The 12291-nt window shown below is 41.8% G+C and overlaps 2 protein-coding genes and 1 long non-coding RNA gene across 4 annotated transcripts; 2 read left to right on the forward strand and 1 right to left on the reverse strand.

Moving 5' to 3' along the window:
* Window positions 1-143: 143 nt before the first annotated feature.
* Window positions 144-6549, forward strand: tektl1 (tektin like 1). 2 transcript variants are annotated; one of them, XM_026185995.2, is made up of 8 exons: window positions 144-1314; window positions 2610-2894; window positions 3158-3262; window positions 4426-4576; window positions 4910-5076; window positions 5161-5256; window positions 5329-5442; window positions 6261-6549. In XM_026185995.2, the coding sequence occupies exons 1-8, from the start codon at window positions 985-987 to the stop codon at window positions 6456-6458; spliced, it is 1446 nt and encodes a 481-aa protein (XP_026041780.2). In that variant the 5' UTR covers window positions 144-984; the 3' UTR covers window positions 6459-6549. The 2 variants fall into 2 exon arrangements, with proteins under 2 accessions (XP_026041780.2, XP_080164664.1); XM_080308538.1 differs by having other exon boundaries at window positions 5161-5442.
* On the reverse strand, window positions 4600-5272 carry LOC145431976 (uncharacterized). The gene is made up of 2 exons (XR_013912315.1): window positions 5136-5272; window positions 4600-5040 (listed from the first exon to the last, which is right to left on the reverse strand). It is a non-coding gene; the product is annotated as an uncharacterized LOC145431976 (long non-coding RNA).
* A 2282-nt stretch (window positions 6550-8831) lies between the features above and the next one.
* LOC113032200 (uncharacterized) lies at window positions 8832-11457 on the forward strand. The gene is made up of 3 exons (XM_026184923.2): window positions 8832-9091; window positions 10122-10241; window positions 10366-11457. Exons 1-3 carry the CDS (start codon window positions 9040-9042, stop codon window positions 10569-10571), a joined length of 378 nt encoding a protein of 125 aa, XP_026040708.1. The 5' UTR covers window positions 8832-9039; the 3' UTR covers window positions 10572-11457.
* The last annotated feature ends 834 nt before the right edge of the window (window positions 11458-12291 follow it).

A 12291-nucleotide genomic window follows, 5' to 3' on the forward strand; every position in this document is an offset into this window, starting at 1 on the left:
AATCTGCTTACCTTTGGACTGCTCTGCAGTAGTGATCCTTCACTTTAATATAATGTAAGTAAACAGTTCACACTCCATGGTAATCAAAGCAGCAAACCACATGTTTGAAAAACTCAGCAGCAATGTGTCTCTTAAAGTTCACGAGGCAGTTACTTGGAAGAAAAATTCCCGAACCTAACGTGAGCAGTTCCACCAACCCTGAGAAGTGTGCGTCTAACATTACAGCTCAACCAAGAGGAACGGCTTTAATGTTTAGATGCTGTCAGACTGTCGTGAGCACGAGTCTCTCACTGTGGGAAAGTGCACACTTTGATTTACAGTAATGCAACAGGAGTGATTCAGTGCTGTTAGTCAAAGTCGCACAAGCTAAAGCAGACTGCTTTATTTTCCACTTTACTCTGATGTAGATGAGACTTCACAATGCATTCTATCAACTAAAACCATAAACTCATCAGGAAGGCATTTAGGGTCAAAGATCACGGGAGCCACAGGGGGCTTCAGGGAGTCGACCCCTGCTGGTCATTATAGAGAACGCAGGTTTAAAGCACTGTCTAAGTTAAATTTTAATTTCAGTCAGATTTTATATTTAAAAACACGCACATTCACAGAGCTCCTGACTTCCTCCTCCTGAAGCTTTAAAAGCATGAGGCTTAAAGCTGTAGACTTCCACCCCCACCTGTTGCAGAATTCTCACATCTCTTATAGTTTTGTCTTGTTTTTAAGTAAACTGTCTTCTATCAGTCCTCGCCTTCCTTTAAAGAACCAGATACGAAGTAGAGAGGAGCACTGATGCGCCACAGCTGTGTTTCAGTCATTTAAGAGTTTCTGTGAAAGTTGAAGGGGGAGATCACACTGAGTGCTGCGTGTCCTCTGTTCCATTTTCTCTCCAATCACCAAACAGCTTGGAGTTTCTAGTTACTTTAGCTACTGTTGCTATGGAGATGACACAAAGTTTTCACCCTGGATACTTGGTAGCAGTCACAGATGAGGCCAGTTCATAGCATAGTGATGCAGGTTCAGTCTGTTCCCCTCGGCTCTGTTACCATCGGACCGCAGTCCTGGCGCGAGGGTACGGTCCGCTCCATTCGGCGTGCTGAGCGCCTGGTCCGGCAGACTCGAGCCGGGCAGCCCGCTGCGTGCAGCCAGCCCCGGAGCGGCAGCAGCAGCGCCGCTGCAGGAGTAAGCCTAAAGCGCTCAGACGGCACAGCGGAAGTCACAGCCAGAGATAAGATAAGAGCGGAGGCGTGCAGACCGAGGAGTCGTGACTGCGTCTGCAACCAGAAGATATCAAGACCCCAAAGTGCAGGAGCCATGGTGAGACAAACGATCCACAGTGTGCCAGGGTGGTGTGAAAGCCTGAAGTTATAGATTTTAAAAGTAAATATATGTAAACTATTCTAAACTAGCGTTCACAGTTACAGGAATCCATATGAAAACTGCACAAGAGTTTAAACTTCATTTCATATTGAATAATAATGAATAACTGTTTTGCTCTGTAATTAAGTCAAGGCAGCTTTATTTGTAGAGCAAATTTAAAAGACATCAAGTATCGGCCAGAGTGCTGAACAGAGGGACGTGGAATAAAAAAAAAGGAATTAAGATAAAGGAGGTAAAGAAGATCCAAAAAATCCATATATATACACATAAGCAGACTCTTAAATACACTTGTCTATACAAGTATATATGTACACATACATGCATATACGTATAGACACACACAGGTATGCACGTGGACATAAATACATGTATACATATACACATGCATACAACATCCAATGTGATAACAGACCAGAATAACTAAGATAGAATAAAAGACTTAATCAGTCTTTTTAATTATGTCATAACCCAGCACGAGCAACTGTTTTAGCATCTAAATATACTAAAAGTACCTAAATTAAAATTACTCATGATGCATTAACACACTGGAGGTGATTTTAATTACTTATACCCCTGAATAGCTTTATTTAATACAGCATTATAGATTTAAAATCTGCAAAAGCAAAAATAATGGTGTGGTGCACACAGATGTGGAGTATTTTCTTCCTGGATTAAAGCATCTAAAAAACAGAATCACAGAGAAATACTTAAACAAAGTCTATTAAAACTGAATCAGCAAAGTATTTAAGTAAATCTACTAAACTGCTGCTACTACTACATTCCACTGCTCACCCTATCCATGCCCTCATCCTGTGGTGTTGGGCATTGTGAGCTCAACAGTACTCCAGTCCAGTGGCATGCAGACGTTAAATTTATGGGGTATGAGCCTGAAAAGGTTGGAATCTCAGCTCGTAGGGAGCCAGGATGAGATGTTTTAGGAGATAAACAGACTGAAACATTCTTTACAGAACACTGCAGAGCAATGAAAAGCCCACGGAGGAAAGTACAGCTTTATAAATCAGCAATATTTAACACTTGTTGGTAGAGGCAGAGCTAAATTCATTTAAGACTCTCATCTCTGAGACATTTTAAGACTTAAAACACCTTTATTTTCGAACTCTTTCTATATTAAAAGCCTTCACTTGTTTTTATTTAGATTTTCATCTTCTGCATCTTTTAAAGTTGACTGATGTTTTTGAGTATTGGACTCAGACATTGAGCTTTTTTTAAAGTTCCCTGGTGGCTCTCAGAGGACACCTGTGGCCCCGTTCCCACCTTCCAGCCTGCGTGAGCAGTGTGCCGGAGCCAGTGTTGCTGTAGTTGCTGACTACATGCGCAGAGTTCGGGAGGTGGAGGTCCAGCTGCGCAGGCAGGCTGGCAGAGTGACCGAGGAAGGTGTCAAGCTGGAGAGAGAGCGAGGACATCTGGAGAGGATGCTGCGCAGTCTTAGGACCAATCTGACCATCAACCAGAAGAGCTCGGAGGGGAGAACCAGGAGGCCATCCACCACTGAGACGGCAAGCTTACACAACACTTAAAATGCTGAAATTCTTCTGTATTTGGTGGTAAAGATGCTCAACCGTGGTGAAGTATTTTCTGCCCGGCACCTCAGGATCATTTTCAGGATTTCAAGTGCAAAAACTTGCCTGCTTGCCTCACGCACATACAGCATTAAATCTTTATTACCTCCAGTGTCACTGAGAGTTAATCCAGCACCAAGGATTATTTGATGAAGTTCAGAGCTGTTGACTGAGGCCCTGACAGGTCTGCCCCTTTGCAGGAGAGAGATGGTGCTGATTACTTGCTGCTGTGGGAGAGGAGAGAGCTGGCTGAGCTGAAACAGGATCTGGAGGGAACACTGAAAACCACACTGAGCCAGCTTCAGGTGATTTACAGTCCTCTGTCTTCATCGCTTGACTTGTTTTCCCTCTACTCTACCCTCACAGGCATGAGAGAGGTTAGAAAAACAACAATGCTCAGGTATCACTAACCTCCACCCTTCTTCTTTAGATTTTGTTGTTGCTGGATTTATAGGGACAGTTTATCCACCTAAACTGTTCTGATGTGAGACGAGTGAATTCTCTTAAATTTAACACATTTAAAAATCCAAAAAACTTGTGAGAAGTTTTGTGACTAGAAGTTTGGTGGATGTAGATAGTAGAAAAAAAGTAGTTCCTTTGTTTTGGTTCTTTGAAGACCAAAAGGCGAGTGCCATTAGGTTGCATTATATTCAAGAAAAGGCATAGACCCACTGATAAGATGGTACGGTGATGTGTCTGTTTTAGAGTCAGTTGTCCAGTCTTGTTGGTTAGAACTACAGTCCAGAGGAAACATATGTAAATTCACTTTTGAGGTGAACTGTTCCTTTAAGTTAAAGCTCAGGCATTTCAGGGGATGAGTAACAGGAAGTAACAGCCATGTAGCATATATCTTTGAGGTTGCTAAACTTAACATCTTTATGTTTACTGGGTTACTGAAACTCTGCTGCGTATCCAGGCTGTTGATGCCTCGACCAGCTGAATGAAGAATTGAAAGATTGCCTGCATGGGTTTCTTTAGGCTGCTGCAGCTTTTCCCCACAGCAGAACTGCTTGTTGACTCTGAATAGGCTGTATGTGTGAATGTGAGCTTGAATGAAAGTCTTTCTGTGTTGGCCCTGTGATAGACGGGGACATGTTGTTCAGGGTCTAGTCCACCATTTGCCTTATGAGCTGGGATGCTGGGATAAGCTAAAGGCCCGAATGCCCCTGAACTGGATGGGCTGTTTGTTGTCAAGCATTGGCTAAGCGCACTGAACAGAGAGTATAACTGAATAATGTACATAGACTGTACAGAAAGATACATGTAGCCACTGTGAAATAACCGATTGGTTTGCGGTTTGCATTTTCAGTCAAAACCCCCCCCCACTTGTAAATCTCACATATTTTATTTTATGAAACTTTTTATTGTTATTTTTTACCACATTTTTCTCTCTGCAAAGTAACCCGTACCTATATATTTGTCTGCCAGCTGCTGTCCTAATGCATTATTTCCTGCCTTCTTCTTTAAGGCCCTGGGTGAGAGCAGCAGACAGCTGCTGGACTGTGCCAGTGAGAGGGCTCGAGTACTGGAACTGCTCCCTCTCAGTGGCTCTGCTGGAGGACATGACTCTGCACCTCAGACCTTTATCAAAACAGACCCCATCAGCCCCTTTACTCCAGGTACACTCAGGACAAGGAGAAGCTCTGGTTAAGAAATTTTATAAGAAATAAGAGCAGATTTTGCCCAAATATCAATGAAACAAGTGAGAAAAACAACAGCACAGTTTTTACACCACACATAAATTATATATTTTCAAAACAAGATCCTAAAAACAGAGAAGTATAAACTCCAGATCTTTAATTAAACGAATTAGTTGCTTTGTGTGTGGTCACTAATCTACACAGCCAGTGTCCCTGCTCACACTCAGAGAAAGAGCAGATCATCTTAAAACAGATCTCCTGTGTCCTCAGGATTAAAATTGACAGATAGGATATCTCCTGCTTCTCTTGCAGAGTGTAAAAAGGCTTCAGAGTCGTCCTCTCTGAGGGTCAACCAGTCGCAGCTACTGAGAGAAACCATCAGACGGACGCTAACCAGCGCCATCAGCAGGCAGAAAGCTGCTCATTGCGCTGTCAACGACGGCCTGGTGAAAAAAATTGCAGAGACAGTCACTCTGCAGGTAAAAAGATCCTGAATTAATGCAGAAGTGCATTTTTGTATTAAAGTAATAACACATACTTAACCATCATTCTGTCTTCTGTAGCAAAATCTGGCGCTGACGTCTGCAGCCACCCGGCAGGCCATGTTTCGTAAGCAGAGGGAGATCAACTGCATTCGTCACAGCCACGGCAGAGCACAGGTCAGAGAGCGTGTGGAGCGTGTTTATTTGAGATTTCATGAAAACGTTTGGCTCACGCTGTCCTGCTCACAGGGTCCAGAGTACAGCGGCGATCTTCTGTCCAGAGAGAAGCTCAACAGGCCTCTGGTGAAGGTTTATCAGAGACACCCGGGGACACAGTTACCTGAAGCTGCTCAGCTCATTCAGGTGCGTCCGACACACATTCGGCTGCCACATTTATTATCATACTTCCTGAAGTGTGTTTTGGCCTTTACCTCGTCCTGATGTCAGGTATCTGAGTCTCTGACTGCTGAGGTTACATGTGTGTGTTTGCACTGTGATGCTAAGCTGGGAGTGTACTCTAAGCCAGCTGGACCTTTTGTGCTGAAACGACTAAGCTAACAGACTCTGCTGCAGGTGTGTCAACATGGACGGTGCCTTTCACATGCAAACTGAACCAGGGATAAATTGAACATAATTAATCTGCAGCTTTAATATTTCCAATCATGTTTTCTTTTTTATATTCTGGTAACATTTAATAACTTTGCTGATTACTGATGGATAAATATTTAATACACATTTGTACAAAGAAAAAAAAAATCCAAATACAGGGTGAGCTGAATGCTCTGGGGTGATGTTAGTTTGCACTTGAACTCTGCAGAAACTAATCTGCATGAAGTTTGTCTGCAGAAACTGAAGCTGAGACTTGTTTCTAAATTCTGCCTCATGCATTTTATGGTTTGCAAAAATAAATTGTGACCTCAAAGCAGAACGATAGGCGTGAAGCACAGTCTCACTCTTCAGCTCAGTCTTTAAAATGATGCTTAATAATGCTTTGCATGTCAGATACGACTAAAAATGAACACAAACTGAACATTTACCAGGATTCGTATCATTATCATTATGGAGTACAGTGGCTGGTGTTCACTTGTATTAAAAAAGCAAAGTGGTTTATCACTCTAACCTCTCATTTTTCCTCAGACAAACAAAATCATTTTGAAATGTGTTTCCTGTGTGTCTCTCAGAGCGGTGCAGCGCTCAGACGATGTCTTAAGTCCTCTGAGGGTGAGCTGGGGAAGCTGGAGCACACATGTCTGCAGCTGCTGGATGACCTGCAGGGCAAGAGAGCTGCAGCTCAGGTGGACGCAGCTGTGGTCCGCATGAGGCGTCAGCAGGTCGACAAGCGAGCCATGCCCGCCTTCCTCCAGCAAGGGGCGCTGTGATGCTAATTTAGTTAATGAGGGGAACTATTTACAGGTTAAAGAACATTAGAACAGCTTGAAAATGCACTTTAAGGTAAAATGTTCATGCACAGTCTTGTTTCTTTGGCTTATTTATGTTTTTTCCTAAGCTGTTTAGTTTTAGTTGAACTGTATTACATAATCATAGATATTTAATACACAAGTGATCTGCAAATTTCAGAAAAAACACATTTTATTCACAAACCAAAACATTACATGTTTCAACTTAGAAAATATACAATTTTGGAAATATTAGCTCATTTTGAATTTGATGTGGCAACACGTCTCAAAAAAGTTGGGACAGATTGTGTGGCAGTGTCCTGTGGCTCCTCTTCTTTTATATCCAGTCCCTAAATGTCCAGGGTCTGGGGAGAGCAGCTGCTGGACCAGTTATATTTCTTGTTTCATGATGCTTCAAAGGTTTTATGTTGATGAAAAGTCTGGAATGCAAGCAGGCCTCTCCAGCACTGAGTTCTGATAATAAGTCAGATTGTCCCTCTCGTCCTCAGTCTGGAGGACACAGTGTCCATGTTTTCCAGTAAGAATTTCAGATTTCAGTTTGTCCACAGAACAATTTTCCACTTTGCCTTTTAATGAGCTTTTTCCCCAGAGAAGTTCTTTGCATGGTTGTGCGTTACCCTGCTTTTGGGGATGGCGCAGAGAGCTGTGTTCAAAGACTGTGATTTCTGGAAATGTTGCTGAGTCCATGCAGTTGTTTCCATGACTGAATCATGTTGGTTTTTAATGCAGGGCTGCCTGAGGGTCCAACGATCACAGGCATACAGTTTAGAGTTTTGACTTGATCATCATTTGCATATCACCATCATGCAGATGATGAGATAGTTTTTTACACCAAGAAGTATTATTATTACTTTTCATGTTAATCTCAGACTCTTCTGTTGGTACAGCCCATCCAAAAATCCTGTTCTCCAGATTTAAATTCTAGTGTGTCTGAGCCGTCTGATCTGTGGATGGATATTCTAACCAAACTCTGAGCTGATAGCCTCATACTGCATCATCTTGTTAAATACGACAACTTCTGGCTCCAAAAAAATGAGCACTGTTCGATTCAATTCAATTCAATTTTATTTATATAGCGCCAAATCACAACAAAAGTCGCCTCAAGGTGCTTTATATTGTACAGTAGATACAGAGAAAAGCCCAACAATCATATGACCCCCTATGAGCAAGCACTTTGGTGACAGTGGGAAGTAAAAACTCCCTTTTAACAGGAAGAAACCTCTGGCAGAACCATGCTCAGGGAGGGGCGGGGCCATCTGCTGTGATTGGTTGGGGTGGGAGAAGCAAAACACCATCTTTGACACTTAAAATACAAAATCAAAGACCATGGGGTATGTCTGTTTGTTGTTTGCACCAACAGGCATCTGGAGCTATCATCAAGTGGACACTCAAAGAACTGCAGCATTTAGGAATCGCATGCTAAATACTGCAGGCTGTTATTCTGCAGTCTGGCCTGATAGAATAGAATAGCCTTTATTGTCATTGTACATGTGCAATGAAATTGTGATGTACAGTAGGAGAGATGAAATAAAAAAGAGAGCTTTGTTTGAGCTGCCTTCTCTCACTGGAGAGTTTAACGCCTGTGCTGTTAGGATGAAATCTTCAGCAGCTCCACAGAATTCAGCTCTGGGTTTGAAACCAGTATAATTCTGTGGGTTTCTCTCAAGACAGCGTATCACTCCACAGACACACACACACTTTCATTCTGATCTAATTAGGCTATCTGTTATTGAAATAACAATAATAACAACAATGGAAAGAATGACTTTTTGTATGCCTGAAAAACAGAAATAGGAAAAAGTATCCAGAGATGGAGTAATTTGATTATCTTATCTAACACACAATAATCATATACTGCAGATTATCTCAATACAAACACTATGAACAAATCTTACTGTGAAAAAACATGAAATCACCCTGTGTTCAGTTTGAAACTGTGGGACTGTTCATTGCTTCTAATCACTTTTCTCGTCATGGGACTGCAGGTCACTTGACATCCCTCCCACCAAACTCAATGTCTTTCATTAGGAGATGAGATGTGATTTAATAAACCTGCCCTGCTTCACCTCAGTACAGACACATGTCACATCATTCTTTAGAAAAAAAAACCTCAAGAAAGCTTAATACTTTCCACTTTTTCCACATTTTAAGCTACACAGATGTGGATTTTCTTCATAAAGCCCCGTTGATTATCTTAAGTCTGAATGGACCTTTTCTAAGCAGCCATGGCTTCGAACAGAAGTCTAACAGTCTAATTTAATCATAAGGAGTGGGGTGGGAGATTCTCCCAGAGTTGATTAAGGGAATATTAAGAGAAACCAGTAAGAGATTTACCTTCAGATCTCTGTGGCTGCTCCGTCTGCGTGAAGTTTGTAAAACTTTAGCTTTAAATTAAAAGAACAAACAAAAAACAACTTGATTTCTTGAATTCAAGATGAAAACAGCGGATTCATTCTAGAAAATATTCTGAAAGAAACACCTTTAAGAGCTGAAGCGTCGACCGGCAGGAGGATTTTCTCCTGGTGAGACAGAAACATCAGTGATGTCGAAGCTGCTTGGCTCTCTGCTTCTCCTGTGTTTACTTCCAGCTGTGGGTAAGTCAGCAAAGACGGTGTGTGCATGCTTCTGCTCGTGTGTTTAAAGGCACAATCCATGCAGCTATAGCAGACAGAAAACTCCAAGGTTAACATTAATATAAAAAACCTTATTTTCTTGCATAATTAAGATCTATTATTTTCCCCTCATTGTTTGATGTATGAAATTTTTGGAAAAGAACTATTTAAGTAGCTTTAATGTGAGATGAAGAAAGATGTAACTGGGAAACTGGAACCATTACACCTTATAAAACTGCCTAAATAAAATTATTTTAAAATACAGAAATATTTTTGTTTAGTAATGAATATGTTTGATCTTTGTATTACTTGTACATATAAAAAACCTCTTTGTGTCACATGATGCCGTTCCATAAGAAATATCCAAGTGCATTAGCAATCAGAGGTAGTTAACATAGAAGAGTTTAAATAGCTGAGGCTAACAGACAGTGCACAAGAGAGTGCACGCAGGGTGGAGTGGGTGGAGGTGAGACAGAAGGATACATGTGAGAGTAAAAGGGAAGGTTTATAAGACGGTAGTGAGACCTGCTGTGACGTATGGTTTGGAGACTGTGGCACTGATAAAACGACACGAGGCAGGATTTCACTGAGAGTGACCGGACAGGATTAGAAGCTAATATATCAGAAGAGGCGAGCCTGAGTTTGTTTGGACATGCGCAGAGAAGGGATGGTGGATATGTTTTAGAAAGGATGTTTAATACCAGGCAGGAGATGCGTGATGTAGTGGAGGAGGATCTGCAGATGGTGACCTCTAAAGGAAGCAGCTGAAAGAAGAAGTGGTTAACATTCGTGTTAGTGGTAAAGAGAAAGCAGTGTGTTTCATCATATTAGGGCTGCAACAAATAAATATTCTAACCACTGATTAATCTCGGTGATTAATCATTTTGAAGTACATTTTTAAAAGCAGTTTAAAAGACATCCGTTTTTACCATCCTTGTATTTTGTGATTATTATGATTCAGTTGACTTTTTTTTACTGTGGCTCACATGCAAAACTCACATCTGTACTTCAGTTCCCCTCTTCTGTTACACCTGTGTGTTCCCCACCATCTCCCCTCTGGACTGCATCAGATTCCCCCTGAAGTGTCCACCTGGGCAGCTCTGTCTGTCCAGCCGAGCCGTGGGTGAGAAAGGTGAGTTCAACTCGAGTCACTGAAAGTCAAATTTAAATGAATCAAAACTGAGAAAAAGAAGCGAGAAAGGTCAGCGCCCGGCTCGGGGAGGAGTGTGTCAGTGTGATTTGCTTCTTTCTTTCAGGGGACTTCCGTGTGGTTTTGTACGAGAAGAGCTGCGTCCTGCCCTCCCTGTGCGGAATCACGGGTGAAAAATACGCGCTGGGACTCAACTTCACCTTCACCAATGAATGCTGCAACACTCACTTGTGTAATGGTGCTGCTACATCTGCTGCCCCCTACTGGATTGGGACATTATTCACACTTCTAACTCTGTACTCCGTTTGGTGAATAGTCAACGATATAAAGCAGTTCGGCAGAGATAGAGTTCCTATTTCCGCCCTCTAATGGACAAAAGCTGTACTAAACTTTTTTTAAACAATATATTTATTTAATTTTACTCTAACAGTAAATCGGTAACAATGAGGCAAGCGCACCAGTGTAGTTCAAGTTCAAGTTCAAATTTCATTTGCCCTGCAGTGGCAGGTTGCCCTGCAGTGGAATGAACCCGCCCCCCGACCTTACACACACGACACAGACATCACATGGGGATACAAGTCAGAGAACGGTTGCATTACAGAAAAACACTGAAGTGTCCACTACAATGGGAAAGTACAAGAGGAAAAAAAGAGACCTCTACTCATGCTGGGCTTCTATAGGAGGACAGCATGAGAACAGGAAACAAAAAAAACTCCTCTGCACAGAAGTGTCCACAGCACAACATTATAGAGCACGTGACCAGCAACAGGGTTGGGTAGTGTGTGAGGAATAATCCTCCGCAACACAGCAGCCATCCTGTAATGTCCAAATTCACACAGACACACATGAAAAAGTACAACGTTTAAAACAAACAATATCCTGGTAAATTTTCTGTTGGATCCAAAAATCTCACAAAATTAAAAAAAATCTTTTTGTGGTTCAGTATATGCAGGTCTTGAAGGTTTGAGTCCATTTATAATATTTTGTCTTCATTAATTTTTGCTCATTTTTATGATGTGTCTGTGTTTCTGGATACAAACCAATCACAGTGAAACAGGCTTTCTTTAGCCTCTGCACATTTAGTTCATATATGTATATCGTAACAATTTACCTGCATTAACCAGTTACAGTGTGTTAATCTGAGGCATGAATTCACCTGCGGATATTTTCATTTTAAAATCTTTGTTCTGTGCATTTATTTCATGACCTGAAGTTTCTGACCAGCAGGATGGAAACATTCTAAAATACTGATATGACTGCCTGTGTTGGCCTTTTAGTGGTGTGCGGATCGATATTGAAATATCAATTCTTCCGATACCAGTAATTTATATTCTAGAATCGATTCTCATATTAAAATATCGATATTTTAGTACTTTGGGGTAAATTTGTAGTTTTTCATTAACAGGAACACAGTGGAAAGAAACTATATCATTCTGATCGTCTAAACTGGAAGGAACTACTTCCTCTTACGCCTTTCACAGTCATATGCAAAATATAAATGTATAAATGTGTCGCAGCCCTGGCGTGGGCACTCACAACAATGGCTGAGCGTGAACGGAGTCATGTGTGGACGTATTTTACCTCCACAAACGGCCGAGACGTGGTTTGCGATACATGTGGTAACACCACTAACCTGTCAAACACCTCAGAGTAAATCATATCACAGAATATGACGAGCTTATGTTGAGGCGAACTGAAGAGGAGGAGAAGGACAGGTGCTGCTAGGGGAGACAGATGAATTTCGCGGAGTCCTTTAGTGCGCAGGCAGGCAACGTGTTCAAATAATGCAAAACTTCGGGGTTTTTTTTTAATTTCTATGATAATTCTACATTATTAAGCAATATGAACAAGTAGTCTGACGTCCTGTAATCATTACAATGATTACGGTCGTGGCTCCAGAGTTGGGAGTTCGCCTTGTAATTGCAAGGTTGCCGGTTCGAGCCGGCTTGGACAGTCTCGGTCGTTGTGTCCTTGGGCAAGACACTTCACCCGTTGCCTACTGGTGGTGGTCAGAGGGCCCGGTGGCGCCAGT

The sequence above is a fragment of the Astatotilapia calliptera genome, chromosome 11, assembly GCF_964374335.1.
Source record: "Astatotilapia calliptera chromosome 11, fAstCal68.1, whole genome shotgun sequence".
Classification (NCBI taxonomy): domain Eukaryota; kingdom Metazoa; phylum Chordata; class Actinopteri; order Cichliformes; family Cichlidae; genus Astatotilapia; species Astatotilapia calliptera.